A 23,454-nucleotide genomic window follows, 5' to 3' on the forward strand; every position below is an offset into this window, starting at 1 on the left:
ATATTGCACACCCCTAACAACAAATGATATTCATGTCACATTATGTCTGTAATGTGGTTTTAATAAAGTATTGCCACCCAAAGCATTGTAGCAAAAACCCAGTAATGTGCTAAAAACATTAGCAATGTGCTAAAAGCACTTCATACTAGATGTACATACATATATTTAGTCTGTATGTGCAGATGAGGGAAGAATGCATGCTATTATAAAGGACTTTGGCTAGTGGCTCAGCATCTGTTTGAAGCAAAGACCTTGACTCTTTAAAGGTTGGCCCTGTGCATGTGTGTGTGTGTGTGTGTGTGTGTGTGTGTGTGTGTTTGAACATATTTATGAGGCAGACCTTTAACTGTCAGCCAATGCTTCCTATACCTCGTTTCAGTGAAGCTGTCTCAATGCATGAATACTATATGAGTGGAAAAATTGCTTCTAGAAAATAGCTGTTTAGTTAAATTTAGTTGACTTTAGCTTATTTTTCCTGGTTCTGTTCTTTACTTTAAAAAGATTGTTTGCGGACAAATTCGTCTGTATGAATGTCATATTTTTGTTGTTAATTTTAGTGGTTGGATGATTGAAGTGAAGAATGTGCTATTTCAGGCTATTATAGTGATTTTGCATTCCATTCTCTTTTCAATTTATTTATTTTGAGCAATACCGGATAACAACAAATAGTAATTTCCTGGAATGCTTAAGGTCATCTCTCTCTCTCTCTCTCTCTCTCTCTCTCTCTTTTAAATCTGGCAGTATTGTCTGGTGTATTGAAGATACAAATTACATCTGAGCTTCAAACAAATATATGAAATGTATGCATAATCAGATGCTATAATGATGTTCAGTTCCACAGAATAAACTGAAAGCAGCAGAAACGTTATTTCCATTCAGCTAAATGGAACGGTTTTCCTTGGCAGGCCCAATTTATTTTTGGGCTTCTCACCAGAGCAATAAAGGAAAATGGACCTTGACGAGTGATACACTGGAATACTAATTGAGAGGAAAACCTGCTTATCAGGCCACAGGAATAAACAAGCCTCATGTCCACATCAGGAAAGCCAAAAGTGACTGAGTGGTTTGATGGTCCTTGAGTCAGTCTTTCAGTGAAATATATTAAACGTGGCTGCTACCCTTGATATCCTAAATACAGAAGCTTTCTAAAGTATGCAGCCCCACACATGACATGTGAAAAAATAAATAACATGGCCACAAATTAAGAATTAATTCCCATGACTAATTCGTGGCCATGTTTTATTAATTCATTCTCTTGTTTTAGTTCAATCATGGCCACATTTCATTAATTTTTTTCCACATTTTATTCCTTCAATTTAATTGAGTTAAAATCAGGGCCATGTTTTAACTTCAGTGAAGGAATAAATTAGTACAACATGGCTACTATTTACCTACAACAAGGAAAATAATACATAAGTTGTAGGAACAATTTCTTAATCATGGGGACAGTGTTTCTTGCATGCAAGGCTAAAGTGAAAAGATAAAAATAACATAAATATTTAACTTTTTTTTATTGATCAAGACAACTGAAATTGCATTGACACAATGTGTACCTGTAGCTCTGTCAGTAAAACATAAAAGTCATAATTTCCCACAGAATACATGCATGAATTATGAATCTTTAGTTTAAGTTGAGTCACTTTGGATTAAGTAACTTAAATGCCTATACCGCAAAGAAAGTTATTAGTTACTTTTATGATGGTCATATACTAACATTAGGTGGACTTGTGAAAAAGAAAAGAATATGCAGTATGGCTTGTTTTATGTATACATATTTCTACACACATTTTATTTAAGTAATTATTCACTACATCCCTTCCCTTTCACCAAAACTCTGAAATGTACGTCTTTGTGTGTTACATGACTGATTGTGACACAGCAGTTTGAATATGCTGAATAAAGAATTAGATTTGAGAGCACATTTAATGAACATCCAACAGTAAATACTCTTGGTCTACCATAAGCTTATTCTGTAGAAATACAGCAAGGCCATTAATTCTATTACCCTAAGCCTCTTAAAGCCAGAGATACTGAGGAGGGACATGATATATTACATTTATCCCAACTGTAGGCCTACATGCGTATGTTTACTGACTTTCTCCTATCAGGTCATATGGGTGTGTTTGCAGGTATACAGTAATGTTATGGAGCAGTAGAAGCCATAATAATACTGCTCTGAATTCTGCTCCTGTATGGCACTGTGAACTACATCGCTTTAGGGTCCTTGAACTTACCATGACTTGATTGCCTGCTAAATGATTCATATCAACGTCAACGGCAGATATATGAACTCTCCTTTTTCAGATTCTTGTCATTTTTTGTATAGGTGTAGATGGATGGATGAACCTAACAGAGATTGACCCAGATGAGGAGGTGCAAGGGGAGATTCACCTCCAGATTTCGGTGCTGGGAGATGGAGATATTCCACGAAAACTGTGCTGCCAAGTCCTAGAGGCAAGGTGAGGAACTGTGAGGAGCGGCAAATGATTTGTGACAGAAACTTATTTAGTTATTTGTTTGTTTTCGTGCATCTTTAATGATCGGTATATCCATTTTATCAATCGATGGACGGGAATTGTAAAGTATATAACAGTTCTGGTTCTGATTCCTTTAAGCAGTTCCGGTTCCTTAATGATTACATTTACATTTCTTTTAGTATGATTCTTTTAGTTATTTTAGATGTGAGAAATAAATATTTAGAATACAAAAAAAAAAAAAAACTAGTTATGAACTTTCGATGACCAATATTTCTACAGCATTTATTAATCTTAGTTAATGTTAATTTCTACATTTACTAATACATTTTTAAATCAAAAGTTGTATCTGTTAACATTAGTTAATAAGTTACTTTTATTAACTAACATTAACAAAGGTTAATAAATGCTGTAAAAATATATACAGTATTGGCATAATTAGTTCATAACTCATGTTTTAACTAAATTTTACAAATAAGACCTTGTTATAAAGTGTCACAATTTGCTTTTTAAGGTTTTCAGGCGGCATAAATGCAATACAACAATTGGCCTTAACTATATTAAAATATATAAACAATACAAAATCAACACAAAATACAAGTTCAAATACTATGCTGACAAAATGTTAATGCTGTTGAATAGGAAACTCTTGTTTTATTTTTAGGGCAGTATTTTTCGTGGTGGTCACACTTTATTTTAATGTCCAATTCTTGCTATTAACAAACCATTAACTATGACTTTTGCCTCAATAAACTCCTAACTTGCTGTTTATTAATTAGTAAGGTAGTTGTTAAATTTAGGTATTGTGTAGGATTAGAATATGTGCTTTAGAAGCACTAATAAACAGCCAATATGTTAATAATAGGCATGCCAATAGTGAAAATTGGTCCATATACTAAAGTGTTCCCTTAGTATTTTATTTTAATAGAGTGTTACATCTGCATCAGTGAAAGAATGCAAGCCATTTAGCATGGCTAGTGCCACAAAAACACTGAATTTTAGTGCCAAAGGTATACTTGTCTGAATTAAACCGTGTGAAAAATGGAACAAGATACTCTAGCATCACATGAAATTTAGCCTGGGTTAGCAATTTGATGTGTAAATACCATTTAGGCAATGTATTTAAAAGATTTTGAATCAAAAACAAAAAAACATGTCAGTGTGTGTGAATCAGGCATTGACTGCTAGAATGGGGATTCAGAGATTTGATCTTCATAGGCTACATTTGGATTTGCATCTAATAGCTTTATGTACTTTCGGCTTGGTTTCTAGAGATCTTGCAAAAAAGGATCGCAATGGGGCTTCTGATCCTTTTGTCAGAGTGAGATACAATGGCAAAACGTATGAGAGCGCGGTAAGGATGTGTCTGTATATTTCTGATTTCATCTGCCACACACTTAGATCTGTCTGTCCGTTACTGATTACCATGACCCTGCTTCCTCCAGGTGGTTAAAAAGTCCTGTTACCCACGGTGGAACGAGAGTTTTGAGTTTGAGCTGGACGAGACGCATTCTGACACTGGCCTTTTGAGTGTGGAGGTGTGGGACTGGGATCTGGTCAGCAGAAACGACTTTCTGGGAAAGGTGACTGTACAGACATTTTCTTGAGCATTTAGAGATTTGGTTTAGAGGATTTCTTCATGTTCTAAAGCTGACATTTGTCTCAGTTTAAAAGAAATCACAAAGCATTTAATTAGTACGACATTGTGTGTTTAAAATATAAACTGTCATTATTTTTTCACCCTCATATTGTTCAAAATGAGTGTGCTGTACTTTTCGTGGATCACATAAGTATAACTTTTAAATGGTCATGCAGCTCTTTTCCATTCAAAGACAGTTCATAGTCCAAAAATAAAACTGAAGAAAACATATATCATGATGACAAGAGTCCATAGAACTCATGCACTATATTCCAAGTTGTTTTTTTATTTCATCACGATTAACTGAAATGACAATACGTCATTCACACGTCACATGCTATATACACTGAACAAAATTATAAACGCAACACTTTTGTTTTTGCCCCCATTTTTCATGAGCTGAACTCAAAAAAATGGGGGCAAAAACAAAAGTGTTGCGTTTATAATTTTGTTCAGTGTATATAAGCTACATTAAATGATGGAGCACTGCACATGATTTGAAACAATTGAGAATGAGGGAACAAATTATTAAAACATGGTCATGAATTAATAGGTTGTGGGAATGTTCTTAATTCATGGCCACGATATTCATTTTTTCTTCCACGTCATGTTCATGGCTCCATACAAATAGACCCACACTGAAAAAAAAAAAAGGCTTTTGGTCATTTCCATTTGTCCTCTTTATATTTAGAACAACAACTTAAATGAAACAAGTAAACAGTCAAACAATGCAATTAATTATTCATGCCCCAGTGCTTGCTGGGAAAAGTGCAAATGGAACAGAACCACAAAACGTACTCGGTTACTAATGTAACCTCGGTTCCCTGAGATACGGGAACGAGTACTGCGTCTTGCTTAAGACGCATATGGGAAAAAGCCTTTTTTCTCCTGTACTGAAGCCTATTTCATTCACGCAGTGAAACTTTAAAAACGAACCAATGGCGCGGCAGCGGAGCTGCACGAGCCTATGGCGACGAAGCCCGCCAAAGCCCGCCAGAATGGGCGGGGCATCTGGCTATATAAGCGGGCGCTCGCCACAGGATTCTCAGGTTTACTTCGACTGAAGCGACGACTGAGTCGTGCAGCTACATAGCACGGCCAGCAACGCAGTACTCGTTCCCGTATCTCAGGGAACCGAGGTTACATTAGTAACCGAGTACGTTCCCTTTCGATACTTCACTCGTACTGCGTCTTGCTTAAGACGCATATGGGAACAGTCCAATCACGCCGTGCTAATGTAGTGGAACAACTAAAGGTATAACTTCCATAAGCAACCAATGCTTATAGAGAAGTCAACAATAACCCAAGGCTAAGCGGGCTGAGCTTTCTAGGTCACACCCGGCCTGGTTAATCGCTCCAGAGTATACCCGTAACTTCGACACCCAGGGGTCGAGAGCTAACAGGTCAACAATACCAGAGAACATGGGCGCGGCACGGCCAAGGGCTCTCTGTCATGTCTGTTTACGCAGCGCGTGCCATTTCAAGCGGAAAGGATCCTGGCCGTGATAAAAATATCATAAAATATATGATAAAATATCATAATTTACTCACCCTCCACTTGTTCCAAACCTGTATGAGGACTTCCAGGTTATAAAACCTCGCAAATGTGGACGGCGAGGCCCAGCCGGCCGCCTCACAAATATCCGCAATGGACACACCACTGGACCATGCCCACGACGAGGCGATGCCTCTAGTCGAGTGGGCCCGTACTCCAATGGGGCATTGGAGGCCCAAGGAAGAGTATGCTAGCGAGATGGCGTCTTTTTCAGTATAGTATATATATATATATATATATATATAATTAATTTAATTTATAGTTATTATATTTTATTTTATTTTATTTGTGTGTAATTGTAACAAGTAGTGTGCTGGTAAAAGTGCACACCGCAGGAATAATCCAAAAACAGTCTTTCAAATTATATATCCACACAAGAAACAGAAGGAATCAAGGAGCAAAGGGTAGCACAACACGTAGACAAAAACAATAGCAGACAAAGGACTAGGGAAAAACACAGGACTTAAGTACTAGAAACTTAATTGGGAGAACTGAAACAGGTGTGGAGCTAATTAATCAAAAACCATGGAAACAAACAAGGGAACACAGGCAAACTGGAATGCACACAAACCAAACCAAAACACAACAGAAACGTGACAGTAATAAGATGTGTAACTATTTCAATTACTTTATTAAAGTAATGTAATTACATTTGATTATTTTTGATTATTTTTCTACATTTCTAATGTTTTCAACTGTTAGACATTTAAAGCAGGCAGGGTTAACCTTACAGTAGGACTCAACACTAATTACTGTCAGATGTCTCAAAATCCTTCATCACTTGAATTAAAGTGCACCTATTATGGGTTATGAAAGGTTCATATTTTGGTTTTGGGAGTCCCCAACAACAGGTTGACATGCATTCAACCCCCTCCCAAATGATTAGCTCAACGATGCATTTTTCCAAACCCCTCCTTCAGGGTTGCCAGGTTTTCACAACAAAACCCGCCCAATTGCTACTCAAAACTAGCCCAAAACTAGCCCAATTGCATTGCGGGGGGTAAAATTCACGTAAAATACACATTTTTGGTAGGGTTTGCCTGATAAAATTCGTATTCCAGGGCCTAAATATCATGTTATTGGGGTCGTTTCAACCCGCTGACATGAAAAACAACCCGCGGCAACAGTATTAAAGGGGTCATATGACGTTGCTAAAAAAGAACATTATTTTGTGCGTTTGGTGCATATTATATATTTTTTAATATTTGCATTTATAAAGAATACTTTGCCACTTTACAGATCTTCTTTATGCACCAAGAGCTTGTAACACTCCAAAGAGAAAGGAAAAATTGAAATCGCATCATATAAAATATATAATTTGAAAGCTCAGCCACCAAAAAATCAGACATTAATACCTCTTTTTACTTTGAGATTGTTAAATTCAGATTTATCATAACATCATAAAATCAAGATATAATTTAATAGCTATGATACTGTTTTTGAAATCAAATCTGTGCATAGCTATGAGAGGAAATGCTGGTAACAATGCTTTGGAAAAACAGATCATCTTAAAAAATAAAGCACATACATAAACCAAAATAGTAAATAAAACATTTATCAAACAAGCATGTGTCCTATTCTGTGTCCTAAACTCCTGAAACATTGGTGTCATATATTTTAGAGCAGTCAATGCAATTTGGGAAAGAAATCAATCAAATCTATATGTGTGTGAAAATATTCAGATGTAACCCCCTTTGTAATCTTTAACATTTTTCATCTTAAAAAATAAAGCACATACATAAACCAAAATAGTAAATAAAACATTTATCAAACAAGCATGTGTCCTATTCTGTGTCCTAAACTCCTGAAACATTGGTGTCATATATTTTAGAGCAGTCAATGCAATTTGGGAAAGAAATCAATCAAATCTATATGTGTGTGAAAATATTCAGATGTAACCGCCTTTGTAATCGTTAACATTTTCATAAGTAACTGTAATTTAATTACAGTTAAATGTACTTTGTAATTCAGTTACGTAATAGCTGGTTACTAATTGCACTATAGTGCAATTCCTGAATTTACCTAAACAATTGAAGCATAGTCACAGTTTAATAACATTGCGTTTGTGCCTCTGTTTGACAGATGTTCACTGTGACATTGCCTTTGTCACCCAATAATAAGTGTTCCAATTGCTGTGTTTAGCTTCGGTTGCTTTGACAGCTAATTGTCACATCAATTGATGTGTTTTCCTTCAGGTCCTGTTCAACATCAACAAGCTTCAGTCTGCCCAGCAAGAGGAGGGCTGGTTTCGCTTGGGGCCTGACAAATCCAAACACAGTGAATATGAGTGAGTGTATTTGAAATTGTGGCAAATATACACACCGCCTAAGCAAACCTTGAACTTTGGTTGCCACAGCAACAAATATTCACCTTTAACGGTTGCCTGTGGCAGAGCACATTAAGCAATTGGCAGAAGGACAATAAAATATAATGGATAACAAAACTATACTTTCGTGCAAAAAAAAAAAGAAAGTGCAACTTCCCTGGGAATTAGTCTGAGCTAACATTGGAGGATTGTTACGCACTCTTCCCAGGCTTTCGCAGTGTTACGCTTGTGTGTTCTGGTCCATGTGTTGACAGGAAGTACTAATCCTTTCCCTGGCTAAATCCTGGGATTTTTTTCTGTTCGTTTGCTCAATTTCCCCCTCCACCCGTCCCTCCTCTCCACCCATAAGAGATCATTTGGCCACGTAGATTGACAGTGGGGATTATATCTCAAGCTGGCACAGGAGGAGTGGGATGGAAAGGCTTATGTAAAAACTCCAGTAAGGGGGATTCGGTTGGGTGATGATAAAAGCTATGCGTCATCTGAGAGCTTGTGTGAGTTTGTGGGTAGATTAAGACATTTCTAATGCTGCATTTATTTGACCAAAATACATTAAAAACAGTAAGATTGTGAAATATTATGACAATTTCAAAATACTTGTTTTCTATTTTATTTTAACATATATATTATTCCTGTGATTTCAAAGCCATTTTTTTTGCATCATTTCTCCAGTCTTCAGTGTCACATGATCCTCCAGAACTCATTCTAATATGCTGATTTGCTGTTCAAGAAACATTTCTTATTATGGAGAAATAATGTTGATTGCATTAGGATGGGTGATTGTGGGCTGACTGGTTGTTTTGGATAAAAACCATTTGGTTGGTGTTTAAGTTATTGTGGATTTGTTATTTTGTAAGGAATATATAAAAATATAAAGATACGAAGATAATATAAAAATATGAAGATGTAATATATTAAAAGATATACTGGAACGATATGGAATTGTATACGGGGTGGGAAAAATAATAAGCTTTTGCTTCATCCTGCTCCTTTTCGGACGTTTGTTATAACGTCTTTGGGACATGGTTTTTCTTTGGTGCTGCAACATATTTGTTGTGTTTATATATTTTGTTTTATATTGTGCTTTGTTCGAAATAAAATGAAAAAATTTAAATATTATTATCAGTTGTGCAGTTATACAATTTAAAGCATCTTTGCTGAATAAAAGTATTCAACTCTTTAAAAAAAAAAAAAAAAAAAACACCAGTAAGACCAATATTTTAATGGTAATTTATGTCTGTAAACTTTACATGAACTATTTAATATAGAAGACTCAAGAACATTGAAATGACTGCTGTAATATTAAATTGATATCGACAGTTCCTTGGTCACCCAAAAAGCTGGTTTTAAACTTCGCTATATTTTAAGAATGTTAAACTATATTATAAAATATGTTATCACAATTTTGTTTTCAAAATTGGCAGGTTTAGGCTGCTTTGAATATGCTGATGTACGACCATCTGTTCCTGCTAAACAGTTTTTACTTTTTTCTACTCTGACCAGATTTAAAAAACAAGATGGGAATTAAAATGTCACAGCCAATCCTGAACAAAGGATTATTTGACTGTAGGGTTTTTTTTTTTTTCACACATGCAATAGCAAAAAAAGCATTGTTTGATAATCATGTCTCTGAGTCATCATGGCCCTGTATATATTTGCATCATCTAAGATATTGTTATTAACTTATTTTTATATATCGTCATGCTTCGTTAGGATGTCCCTGATGTTATTTGTGATTTTTCTTTAGGACGTTTTTTTTTTTACTCATTCTGATGTCATCCTGATGAAAAGTTTCCCATTAAGCTTCTATAATCTCTGGCTCCCCTTGGGTGATCCGCTCTCATCTCAGTGAACAAATCAAGCTGTTGTTGTTTTTGTTTATTTTCTCTTTCTTCTCTTTTCACTCCCTCACCATCTTCTTCCTGATTGGATTTTTGACGGCCTACCTCTGTTGCCTGCTGTTCAGTGACTGGCTGTTATGGCGGCACTCACCACACACACACATACTCTCTTCCAATTCCCACCTTCCCCTGAGTATTACCCATCTTTACAGTGAGAGAGCATGTGGTGTATGGAATGACTGCATGTGCAAGTTACAAAATATTAATGCTATTTGGACAAAGCTTTGAGACGGTCATATAATGGCAAATCTAGTTTTTTTAATCTGTCGAAAAAATTAAAATAAATAAATAAGAGGAAATGTTAGATAATTCCAGTCCATTTTTAACAGTTTGTGTGCCACATTTCAGTGTGGAGTGTTTTATGAATCAATGTGATAAAAGCAGTTTACCCAAATTGAAAATACTATGGGATTTCCTGTCAAATAATGACAGAAAAGTTATTTTTGGGTGAACTATCCCTTTAAAGGTAAACCTTTATTTTAAGTCTTGAGTAATTTGCTCATTCATTATAGCAGTATCTTGATTTAATGGGCCTGGGATAAATTTCACCCCAAGAGGAGACTATAACAGATTGGATATTTTTAGACCCCTTTCTCCAGGGCTTCTGACATTTTCTGTCCCTTCTTGTACCTTGGACCCTTTGTCAATTAAGCAGGTGCAAGACTTGCAAACTTCTTTGTGGTTTGTGAGTTCTACATGTAGAGCAATCAAAGAGAAAATAGGTCACAATACTTTTTACACTATGAAAGCACTAATTATGCTGTTCAAAATACATATAACTGTGGTTAAGTAAACACAGCATCAGTTTCTGCTTGTTTGGTGTGAAAACAAAATGCTGATGCTCAACAGACTGAAACCTTGTGTGCTGTGCGGAGGCAGTATATTGAGTCATCATAGGCCTATAAAAATGTTCAAAAATGTAGGCAACTTAAAAGGATAGTTCACCCAAAAATGTATTTTTACATCTCTTTAATTATGGCGCTTTCTGAAATAACTTCTTAATGCAGCATAGAAAAGAATTCCAAAGAATTCCAAGATTTTGGATGAGACCAGCAAAATGATAATTAGAAATACACTTTCTGTTTATTTTAATTTAATAATATACTTAATATGACCTTTTATTGCAAAGTCAATGCTATTAATAATTGTTTAAATAAATATATTAGTAGTAGTATTCATAAAATAGTTCAAATATCTAGTTCAGTCATGAGGCTCTAGACGGTGCAGGCTCATAGGTCCTTCACATGCAATGTGACAGCAATTACATTATTTACTACATGGCACAAGCTGATTGGCCTCTGCTGATTATGCAGCCAATGAGATTCCTTATTCAACATTTAAATAGTCAGTATTTGCTGCAAGCTGGTTCTGCAGTGCATCAAAGTTCCTCTGAAACCCTCCATCTCCCCTAGCTCCACCTGTCTAGATCTGCTATGGAATTTATATATGCCTATTCATGCAGCAGCATATTTTACATTTTCACAGCAGCATGTATGTGCATCTGTTAGCAGTAGCAAGTCCATTTGCTCTACTGGGAAATTGCTTCCGGCTTCGCTACCGTTCGGACATTCTTGCTTACTGCTCTGCGCTTTGCTCCCTATTTCTGTACTTTTCTTTGATTTTTCTAAGATTTTTACTTCAGCAGATCAGCACAGTGCTCAAACAACATATTTTTGGCACAAACACTAAAACTAAAAACTCTCTGGGACTGGAATAATACCACGAAAAAGAAGACTTTTGCCTCCCACTGCCAGCAGCTTACATTCCGGAGAAGGGAAAACACAGCTGCCCACATTCAAACAGAAGAGAAAGAAAATGCCTCCTGTTGAATCTACTTGCTGCATGAACTACTGCAAACTTCTACAAAGGATTGCGGTTCTTGAAACAAAGTTACTTGCTGGACTTCCAAAACAGGCAGAACACTCAGCAGACCGTGATCGAGTCAGTTAGAAATACCAAGGGTTCACACAAAACAAGGGGAGTCTGCTTTTAGTTATTATGCTGCCCGCAGTTGGAATCGGCTTCCAGAAGAGATCAGATGTGCTAAAACATTAGTCACATTTAAATGCAGACTCAAAACTCATCTGTTTAGCTGTGCATTTATTGAATGAGCACTGTGCGATGTCCGAACTGATTGCACTATATTTTATGTATAATCGTTTTCTATTCTTAACTGTTTTAAATTCATTTTAAACCTCTTAAATCAATTTTTTTATCATTTTCAAAGTTTTTAAATTCCTTGTTTTATTGTTGTGATTATTTTTTTCTTTTCTTTTATGTAAAGCACTTTGAATTACCATTGTGTATGAAATGTGCTATATAAATAAACTTGCCTTGCCTTGCCTTGCCTTACAGCAGTGTGTGTAGCAGATTTAGTCTGTCAAGACATATCCATTAACATGCTAAAACTTGAGAGTTGAGAGTTGTCATGGTTGAAATATATTAATATTACTCCAAAATCAATTAAATATATAAATTCAAAACAGATTATTTTCCTGTTACCTAATATTTGTGTGAACTGTGTATGTTAGAATGTTTCACCATTACCTTATCATCATGCTAAAGTCAAAGTCTTTTGAAATTAAATGAGACTCATGTCTTCCCTGTGGAGTGTTTTTAGTGTGGTTTGCCGTGTTCTGCTTATAAAGTGTTTCAAGAGTTTTTATGGTGATTTGGATGCCACCTACGTGGGCAGTAGGTTTGCAAGCTTGTTTTGAGGATTGTGCGGTTGCGGTCTGCATAAACCGAGTGCCATTTTTACTTTAGTGTGAAACATACATTTCTAAAGCCAAATTGTCTTCAAATGCTTGCCGCAATATTGTGTTTTTCAGTTGGGCTGCCACGGTGTCCTCATTTTCTGTTCCATCATGACAGAGCTAGAAAACACAGCCACCCACATTCACAGTAATAACATTTACTGTTAGGCTTTTTTATGTATCACTGAACAAAGCAGTGTCCTTAATGGAGTCATTCTGGGTAATATTGTTTGTCTGCCATGCTGAGTTTTAGTTCCTGGAAAGGTTTCACTGTGTTTTTTCATTATGAGTAAGCCCTCACAGAATGTTTTCTTAGGTGAAACTAAAGGTTAATTATATTTTTTCACTGTTTTTTCATCAATCAAACATTAAAATCACATTTTAATCCAAAAAGTGAAGACACTATATGTCAGTAACATAATTTAGTATTGCTGCGATTCTCTCATTCTCTCCTAGAGGAACTCTGGGTTCTCTGCGTCTGCAGCTACGGCTTCGAGATGAGGTTGTGTTGCCATCCAGCCATTACAAGCCACTCACAGAGCTACTCAGCCAGTCGGTCGGCTCTCAGCTCAACGTGAGTCTGATGCCATTTGGACTGAACCTTATCTCAGGGAATATGCCTGTGCATTATCTCTTAAATTCACATGGCATATTCCTTGTAACAAGATAACAAGACATAATTTGGTGTATGGATTGTGAAATGTGGCACTCGTTATCTGATCTCATTTGTATGAATGCGATGGATACTTTATTCGTGCCTGCTCATGTTAAAGGGACAGGTCACCCAAAAATTCTCACATCATTTACTCGCACTTACAGTATGTTGTTCCAAACTTCAATGGCTTTCTTCGTTCTGTGGATCACAGAAGGAAATATATGGTACATTTTTCTATCTGCTCATTTCTGTACCTTTTGTGTTCCAAAGTCATATTGGTTTTGAACAACACGAGGGTGAGGAAAGGACCATTGAATTTTCTTTTTTGGGGTGTACTGTACCTTTAAAATGTTGCACAGTAGAACAAGCAATCAAGCAAGCATGTTTTTTTGTAGTTAATGTGTTATGGTTTTAGCTCACAGTGTTGCATTGTGTATATCTTAAGTTAATTTTAAGCATAACCTCATTTGTGACTGAAATGACTGTGTTAATTGTAGGGCAACTGGCCTGATTTCATCATGCTGATTGATGAGACCACTACAGCAGAGAGCAGACAGGAAGTAGCTAATAATCTAGTGAAGCTGTTTTTGGGTCAAGGGCTTGTCAAGGAGTTTTTGGATGTTCTGTTCAAACTGGAGCTGGAAAAGACTAGTAAGCAAACAAACACGAAACATATACGTGTGAATTACCTGTTTATTTTAGTAGCACCCATACTGGTAAGGAGCTTTCTAAGTCCCATGTGCACTGTCATGCTATTGATGATATGATTTTCTTTGTTTTTCTTCAGCTGAACCCAACACACTATTCCGCAGTAATTCATTAGCATCCAAGTCTATGGAATCATTTTTGAAGGTAAATATGCTTATATAATATAATTCACATGATTTCTTAAACCAGGGAAATCCTAATTCAGTGGTAAAAAAAAAAAAAAAAAACAGAATTTTGTTGAATTTGATATGATCTATGAATTAAAAAACATGTGCAATATTTTTTTAATTGTTGTGGTTTCACTATTATTATTAACAATAATTATTAACATTTTTGTGTATCAAACTGACCAAAACTAGTTCAACAAAAATATGAAATTCAACAAAAAATTTCACTATCTAACATTTTCAAATTGTATTATATTTTTATTTTCACAAATTGTGAATTTACTGTATACAGTAATTACACCTTTTTTAAACTTTTCAAATGTTGTTGAATGTTTGTGCTTTTGGAAATTAATCTTTACTACCCCTAAGTAGACTTATTATTTTGACTTTCGGGAATGTTTAAAATGCTGTGTAAAACAGTCCCACTCCCTGTTCAAGCCGTGTTATGTGTCAAAAACCAGGACTGTCCCCAAAACAAGGAAGTCTGATCGCCCTAATATGTGTCGAATGTGTAATAATTATGCTGAAATTTTTAAACTGATTTAAATTGAATATGAAATCCAGACTTTTGACTTACAGCATGAAGTCTGGTTGTAGCTAAGAACTGCCCACATTTTGAGAAAAGTTTGTAAAGACAAACATGAATCAGTAAATATGTTAATTTGGATTTCATGTTAAATTAAGCATAATTTTTGCTGTGTTGCAGATCTATTCCAGCTTAATCCTCCTGCTGTTTTATTATATTTTATTCCAGCAGTTTTCATAATGTGATTATATGCAATATTACACAAAGGCACCTTTGTCTTCATTCTCTCACGGCAGGTGGCTGGGATGCAATATCTGCACAGGCTTCTGGGCCCGATAATAAACCGAATCTTTGAAGAAAAGAAATATGTAGAATTGGACCCAAGTAAAGTAGAACTGAAAGAGGCAGGGTAAGACAAAAAAATTTTTATGACTCCTACTTCCAATTAGACTTTTCATGGTTTGTAAAGGTCATTTACTCTGAATTTTTCCTGGGTCTTTTGGTATTATAGGTGTGCAGGTTTGCACCGTCAGCAGACTGAGTCTGATATTATTCAGCAGAGCTCCAGCCTCCTGCAGTCGTACCTGTCTGAGCTTCTTACCTCCATCCTGCAGTCGGCCTCCTACTGCCCCCTGCTCATCTGCCAGGTTTTCCATCAACTCTACCTCAGGGTTCAGGAACGCTTCCCTGACCCAGAGTACCGGGTCAGTCACATACATTTTCAACAATTATACTTAAAAGTTCACCTGGAACAGTATGGGTTCTCGTGGTGTGTCCTAGTGTCCTGACAATTCACAAAAAATGTAAATATGTCCAAATTTCAGTTGATTTATTTGCCCATTTTTGCCCCAAAAATTCCATAGACTTACACTGATGACAGGCCTTACTAGAATATAATGCAGATTTATGGGTGGACTACTTTGACTATTTTGTACCTGTAACACAGTTCATAGTTCGTCACAGTACCATTTTAAAATGAGACATTAAAGGATAGTTCACACAAACATGATTTTTTTTGTCATAATTTGCTCATCCTCATGTTGTTTAACCCTTTAACTCTCACCATCCCGCTAGCAGAACACCTAAGTTTACTTCAATATATTACAATTAAATCCTAAGCTAATCATGACAAACTATATATCGTTGGAAAGGTCTAAGACTCCTAAACAGATATTTTACCACTTTTGTTGTTAAAAATTATGTAGGAGCAGTAATAGGTTAATTTATGACAAGAGTGCACCTCAAAACATATACACCATAACAGGAGCTCTGACCTTTGTCACAAAAATTCTATTCGTTTCCTTTTTTTCCTATCACATTTTAGTAATCATCATATATTATATATCATTTGAAAGCTTAAAACCTCAAAATTCATCTTGGGAAAACCGTTTTGAAATCGAACATTGCGTTACCGTAGAAATGGTACTTTAAAATCTTTTAGCGGGCTCCTCCCCCTTAGTGCGGTGTGTCATATTACAAAATGTATTACGGTCTTTTGGAATCAAAACTTTTTAGAATCTTGACAAAATACATATCGTCGGAAAGGTCTGAGTCTCAAGATTCCATATTTGGTATGATAGGAGTAATACTGAGAGAGAAATGTATACATTTGTGACAGAAAAATATATCAAAAAAATTCAATAGAGTTTGGATGGCACCCGGTGGCTGTTTGTGGTATAACGCCTAAACAAAATTGCATAGTAACCTCAATTTTTTTTATATCAACTTCAAATTTGGAACACAACTTATTTAGACATATGGCTTTAATTTTATGCCAAATTTGGATTAAAACCTATTTTGTCAAATATTTATTTTATATAAAATAAAATTAAAATAGTACAGTGCATTTTCTTTACAGTAAAATGAAAGTTCTATAACTTTTTTTTTACCTTCATTTTTTTAAAATGATTTCACTTCTGCAATAATCTGCTAATTGTCTTCTTTAAAAAGAGACCAACCTTACGTCTGTATTCAAAAGCGTTCATGAATTATAACAATTTAAAGGCACAATATGTAATTTTTCGCCGCTAGAGGGTGCGTATTCAAAATAAACAACGAAACAAAGGCGTAGTTTGATGACGCCGTGACTGAGTGTGGAATCATGGGAGTTGTCATCTTCATCCCCACAGCCGACGCAATCCGACGGGACTCGGGCAGAAATCATGTTCATGGATGAGCTAATGATTTATTAATGTAGTAGAATGAAGCAGGGTGAGTAAGTAAATACGTTGTATGTAGGGGAAAATTTATTAGGGGATTGGGGGGAAATGACAACAAAATTCTTATGTGTATATAAATATATAAAACATATGGTATACACTGAAAAAATGGTGGATTTACTTGAAAACAGTTTTCACTTAGAAATTGCTATTAAATTCTACAAATAATTACAAATAAACAACAAGTAACACACTGAATTAAACATGTGAACACAGTATTACATTAAAAAAAATGTATGTACATTTTTCTTGTAAAAATGTACTCCAACTTAGAAAAATTATTTTTAGAGTGTAATGCCACACAACCAAGAGTGCTGTTTTTCTCAAATATCAGCAAAATTACAAATGTAATATTGTTTTTATAAAACAGTTCAATAAGCAAGAAGTTAACATTCAGTGCCTTATACATTTTTAACACAAAACTGTCTGTTTTTGCTCTATATCGCCAATAAAAATAGTTCCAAACAAAGCCATAGCTGATCCATTGCATGTCTCAGAGCAGCTCACAGCAGTGTTTTGTTACTGAATGAATCTGCATTTTGAAATGAATTGATTGACTGGTTCAACGACTCACTCATAAAGTCAGTCACTTGCTTCGTTTCTGAATAAATTGGCTGCTTTGAACGATCAGCTGAATTATTTAATGGCTCACTCATTAAGACAGTGACTTGCCACCACCTACTGTTTTTTTTCAATTATTTCATATTTTAAACAAAATCGTATATTTTTACTATTAAACATGAATCATGAAATTGTAATAGCAGAATAATGCATTAATGCAGTGCAAAGATGAATTGTGTTAATACTGATTTCAAATGATTGTACCAGCCCTGTAGTGTATTAATATTCTAATCTAATTTACTGAATAAATTGAATCACACATACGTTGAAAATGAAAGATCACACATACGTTTAAAAAGGTAAAAAAAAAAAAGTCTCTGGAAATATATTTAAGCTACTTTCATGACCTGTTTGTATATGTTTCCTCAGAAGGTGAAGTTCATTGCTGTGACCAGCTTCCTGTGCCTGCGGTTCATCTCACCTGCCATTATGTCCCCAAAACTATTTCACCTTCGAGAGAAACATGCTGATGCCCGTACCAGCCGCACACTTCTGCTACTTGCCAAAGTATGATTCTTTTACATATCTACTACATATCTACAGTAACATATCTACATAGTTACGTTGTCCAGCTTTTATGTCACTTTAATATAACACAAATCAAGCTCAGATCCTTTCAGTTAGTGGAGGATACATGTTGCACTCACTTCTGCAATAACATCCACTATTTAGGTCACAGTATAGTCACGGATTATGACCTCAGAACATTCATAGAGCTCATTACGGTTAACATATTCCATCTTACGTCATTGTGACTGCCTCGTGTGTTTCCTCAGGCCGTGCAGACCATTGGGAATATGGACACTCTTGCATGCTGCTCTAAAGAGCCATGGATGGTCTGCTTGCAGCCAGCCATACAGCAAGGCATCACCCAACTCAAAGATTTCATCACTAAACTGGTCAACTGCCATGAGTCAGAGGGTGAGCTGCACTAAATTAGTCATCAGATGAAAAATTGAGTGGATCCCGGTGCTTGGCTGGAGACTCATTCATACCTGTCATATCTGATCAATCTTTAGCTAATTAAGCTCCATTTTATTTTCTTGTTGGAGCTGCAAGTTTCATTGTGTAGTTCATCCAAAACTGAACAGACCCTTAAGAGATGGAGCTGATAGTCAAGACCCTAATTTTATTCACTTCTCTTGCTCTCTCTCTTGTTTGCTTTATTTTTAAAACAGATCTTGAGCTTCAGACACGAATGAGTCTCCAGTGTGGCACTATGGAGAAAGAAGGCTTCCTCTTCCTTCACAGGACCAAGGACAAATGCATGCCCATGACATCACCCTTTAAGAAGTACTATGTCACACTCAATAAAGACACTCTGTCGTACTCGCGGACGCAGCACTCTAAAGTGAGCAGCAAAATATTCATTATTATTATTATTATGAGATCAACATTACTCCTGACTCGTAATGGATGTTTTTTTTTAATTTTACTTACAAATAACCTTTATGTATAGGTCTGATCGTAAAATAATAAAATCCATAATAACAATTAAATGTTATTTTATCATTACAATTTTTAAAACTATTGCATTCTACACTACTAATATTTTACTATATTTATGCTGTTATAGTTTTATTAATATTTTGAATTAGCATTTATTTTATATTTTCACATTTTTTATTTTAATTTTAGTTTCATTTTTAGCAATTGTGTTATGTGCTTTTGTCATTTTTTTATTATTATTATTTTGTAAATATTACTATTTATATTTAATTTGGTTTTGTTTCAGTTTTGATTTATTTCCGGTTTATTTATTTGCTTCCCCTTAAACTTATTTCAGTGAGGTCCAAAGGCAATATTTCTAAATATAAATAAAATATAAATCTAAATTTAACAAAATATAAATATTAGATGAAAAATTTAATGAATTCCATTTTTCATCTAATATTTATATTTTAGTTTACTTCAGCTTTATTTCAATTAACTAAAATGTTTTCAATAGTTTGTTAACAATAATAATCATGAAATAAACTATTTCAATATTATTTCAAAATATTTCATATGAATTTAGTACAAATTAATAATGTCCCTCAAATATTCTGCATTATTTACATCACAACCAACGGTTTTTCGAATGTTAGTGTGCCTGTTTACAGTGTAGGAGCATACTTGAGATGAAGAGTTTTTTTTTCCCTAAAAGGGACCAAAAGTGTCTATAGAAACCCATATACAGTATACAGTATCTAAGATCAATTAAGCAGACTCCGGTCTGTGAATCTGCAGAAGAGCTCGTCTATTTCGCTGCCAAAGATCCGGGCGGTAGAGAAGGTGGAGGAGAAGTGCTTCGGCAGTGCCAACGTCATGCAGATCATCTCAAGTGAAGATTCTGGCCTGCAGGAGACCCTGTACCTCGACTGCAAAGTTAGTGTTGCACTGAATTCACAAATAAATCGAGGATGTGGCTATTCATAGACACTGACTCAGATATATGTTTGTTGTTGGTGAGCTTATAAGAATGAGCCCTGAAAAACCTCAAAAGGGTTATTTGATATCTCATTGTTTCATACCCTTTTCTCTCTTGGTGGCTGTAGAGTGTAAATGAGTTGAATCACTGGCTGTCAGCTCTGAGGAAAGCCTGCAGTCACAACACAAACACTATGAGCTGCTATCATCCTGGCATCTATAAAGCAGACAGATGGAGCTGCTGCCATCAGAAGGAGAAATCAGGTACTGCAAATATTGATAACCAAACATTCTGGGGGATTGGTAAGATTGTTTTGCTCACCAAAAATACTTTTATTGGATGAAACATAAAGTAAAAAAGGTAATATTGTGAAGTATTATTAATACATTTTTTCCCCCATTTTAATATATTTTGAATTTGTAATATGTAATGTATTCCTGTGATGGTGAAGCTGAATTATTAGCACCTCTCAGTGTCTTCAGTGTCGCATGATCTTTCAGAAATCAGATTTTTTGATGCTCAAGAAACATTTCTTACCATTACCAATGTTGAAAACAATTATGCTGTTTAATATTTTTGTGGAAACTGTCATAGATTTTATTTTATGATTCTCTGGTGATTAGAACGTTTTAAAGAACAATATTTATTTGTAATGGAAATATTATATCATAAAAAATTATAAATGTGTCCGTGGACCACAAAACAAGTCATAAGTAGCACGGGTATATTGGTAGCAATAGCCAACAATACATTTTATGGGTCAAAATGATTAATTTATCTTTTATGCCAAAAATCATTAGGATATTAAGTAAAGATCATGTTCCATGAAGATATTTTGTAAATTTCTGGTATTTTTGTAAAATTATATTAAAACTTAATTTTTGATTAGTAATATGCATTGCTAAGACAACTTTAAAGGCAATTTTCCTCAGTTTTTTTATTTTTTTGCACCCTCAGATTCCAGATTTTCAAAAAGTTGTATCTCAGCCAAATATTTTCCTATTGTCCTAACAAACCATACATCAGTGGAAAGCCTATATATTCAGCTTTCAGATTATGTATAAATCTCAATTTCGATAAATTGACCCTTATGACTGCTTTTGTGGTCCAAGGTCACAGATGTCTTTACCATTACTTTTCATCAGTTCATTGTGTCCTTGTTGAATAAAAGTATATTTCATTAAAAGAAAAATCCTGACTAGACTGTACTGATAAGATCTTTGTTCATAGACCCAGGCTGTGATAAAACCAGGCATGGAGTGACCCTGCAGGAGTGGTATGACCCACTGGACCCAGATCTGGAGGCTCAGCTCATCTACCAACATCTGCGTAGTGTCCAGCATGCCATGCGGTAATGTAGCATTAACATACTAGGCCTGTGTATACATTTATGTCAGCTGAAAGGATTGACATCAAACACAAAATTTAATTACAATTCTATTCCTTCTATTCTTGTCTGAAATCCTGTCTAAAATACAATACAATTCCTTCCATTCTTGTCTAAAATCCATGTCAATTAGCTATAAGTCCCGGTCATCTAAAAACGATGTCTTGTACTTCTTTGCAGAGATAAGTATTATAAGTTGAGAGAGCAGCAAGGAGTTAAGGAAGCAGATTCAGTAAGAGGTACGTTTTCAAGCCTGCTTTCTTTCTGTATTGTTATCGTTAACTAAAACTATTCAAAACATTTTAGGTATTTGAAATAAAGCTGAAATAAAAATGATTGGATAGAAAATGTAAATGGAAAATTAGAAATGTTGCCTTTGACAATTGAAATAAGTTTAAAGGAGGCCTATTAGCCTATTATGCCCCTTTTTATAAGATGTAATATAAGTCTCAGGTGTACCCAGAATCAGGGCCGCATTAAGACCGCACTGGGCCCCGGGGCTATGACTTACTGCAGGGCCCCATCACAATAATGATATATACGGGCATTTTGACACGTAGCTATGTGTATTTGACCGTTTAAGCACAAGGAGCAAAAGTAATACGAGCAGGTGTATCAGGTAGAAACCGTTTTAACGCACGCATTTACCAGAATGAATTCTGCCCCGCAGCGTAATGTCCATGAACAGTATAAACCCTTTGTTTTAAAACCTGCTTAGAACGCCTTGAAATGATAAGCTTAGACTACATCATGACGCGCTTCAATCAACGATTGATATATTTCTACCGGATTATCTCCCAACCCTTAAATGAATATAGTTTGTTCAAACACATGAACAATATAAATCCAGTTAATAATCAAACTAACCTAAAAATCTGTGTGGACGATGACACTGTTTTTATCTGCTCCGTTTGCCCGGTTCACTTGCTGTTCCAGCAACTTCCACTCCATCATCAGCTTTAGTAAAATAACCTAATAGCTGGGGAATTTACGAAGTCATATTTTTTATGTTGTTTGTATTTGAAGTTTTGAATTTTTTGAGCCCCTCTCTCTTTTACAATTGCTGACATTTTTACTTATTGAAATGTTGTTCTTTGCGCGACCATTTCCAGATTACTCCAGAACAAAGTGAAGAGAGGTGAATGCATGCGCGTGCATATCGTTCAAAAGTCAAATATAGAATAAATGCATTTGATTGGTAAGCCAAATTCAGACTTTACGTTTCAATCTCAAATGGTAATGCATGGAATTTACGGAAAAGCTCAACTAAATAACAGCGCTAAGTGGGGGGCGTGGTGGCTTTGGCGATCGGCGCTCCAGTCAATCTACTCCACAGCCAATCACGGGCCCCCTCCTTGCTCGGGCCCCGGGGCTTCAGCCCCGCCTAGCCCAATGGTTAAAACGGCCCTGCCCAGAATGTGTCTGTGAAGTTTCAGCTCAAAAGCTCAAAATACCCCACAGATCGTTTATTATATCATTTTGAAAATGCCTATTTTGAGTGGAAGTACGCGCACAGAAAGCGGCTGTCACACGGCATGTGAGTACTAAACTAAGTTCACTAAGTGCAAATAGCTATAGATTCTATTTAGGAATAGCAGGATTTTCTGCTGTTTACTGTGTACTACTTGTTGCAAATAGTGGCAATTATCTGCACCTCAGTATTGTAGTACATTCTAAAACAGTATGCAATAATGACATATTGAGTGTAAATTATCATTTTAATTCAAATTTTTACATGGATGCTATCTTATTGGGACAATAAAGCCCTCCCTACACCTACCCTAACCCTACCCGATACCTTATTTTCAACTTGTTGATTATTTCCTTCATTTTTATTGAAAATAAATGCCTTTCCGATGTGATATGTGTAAATATACTCTCCGTTCTAATAATTTACTAGGTTAATCTTTTTCATGTTTCCTACTTGGTAGATGCCCCGGAGACCCGACTATAGCACTTAAACATGGAAAAAGTCCGATTTTCATGATATGTCACCTTTAAGTATTAAAATGACTAAAACCAAAATAAATAATATTCAAGCTAAATAGAAATATTTAAACAAACAAAAAAAAAAAAACCGAATAAAAAAGTACTAAAATAAAAAAAAAAA

At 35.4% G+C, this 23,454-nt stretch overlaps 1 protein-coding gene across 2 annotated transcripts in view; it reads left to right on the top strand.

The window, feature by feature from the left end:
* Positions 1 to 23,454, top strand: part of LOC107691765 (ras GTPase-activating protein 4-like) — a 35,843-nt gene that overhangs the window by 11,618 nt on the left and 771 nt on the right. For both annotated transcript variants that reach the window (XM_016490575.1, XM_016490574.1), the window contains 16 exons: positions 2,327 to 2,459; positions 3,747 to 3,828; positions 3,920 to 4,057; positions 7,864 to 7,955; positions 13,108 to 13,225; positions 13,804 to 13,957; positions 14,094 to 14,158; positions 15,004 to 15,116; positions 15,219 to 15,411; positions 17,917 to 18,054; positions 18,324 to 18,468; positions 18,726 to 18,898; positions 19,777 to 19,914; positions 20,085 to 20,220; positions 21,188 to 21,308; positions 21,525 to 21,583. In XM_016490575.1, coding sequence (XP_016346061.1) covers positions 2,327 to 2,459; positions 3,747 to 3,828; positions 3,920 to 4,057; positions 7,864 to 7,955; positions 13,108 to 13,225; positions 13,804 to 13,957; positions 14,094 to 14,158; positions 15,004 to 15,116; positions 15,219 to 15,411; positions 17,917 to 18,054; positions 18,324 to 18,468; positions 18,726 to 18,898; positions 19,777 to 19,914; positions 20,085 to 20,220; positions 21,188 to 21,308; positions 21,525 to 21,583 — 1,998 coding nt within the window. The remainder of the gene's footprint in view (positions 1 to 2,326; positions 2,460 to 3,746; positions 3,829 to 3,919; positions 4,058 to 7,863; positions 7,956 to 13,107; positions 13,226 to 13,803; positions 13,958 to 14,093; positions 14,159 to 15,003; positions 15,117 to 15,218; positions 15,412 to 17,916; positions 18,055 to 18,323; positions 18,469 to 18,725; positions 18,899 to 19,776; positions 19,915 to 20,084; positions 20,221 to 21,187; positions 21,309 to 21,524; positions 21,584 to 23,454) is intronic.

This window comes from Sinocyclocheilus anshuiensis, unplaced genomic scaffold, assembly GCF_001515605.1.
Source record: "Sinocyclocheilus anshuiensis isolate Anshui unplaced genomic scaffold, SAMN03320099.WGS_v1.1 scaffold246, whole genome shotgun sequence".
In the NCBI taxonomy this organism is placed as follows: domain Eukaryota; kingdom Metazoa; phylum Chordata; class Actinopteri; order Cypriniformes; family Cyprinidae; genus Sinocyclocheilus; species Sinocyclocheilus anshuiensis.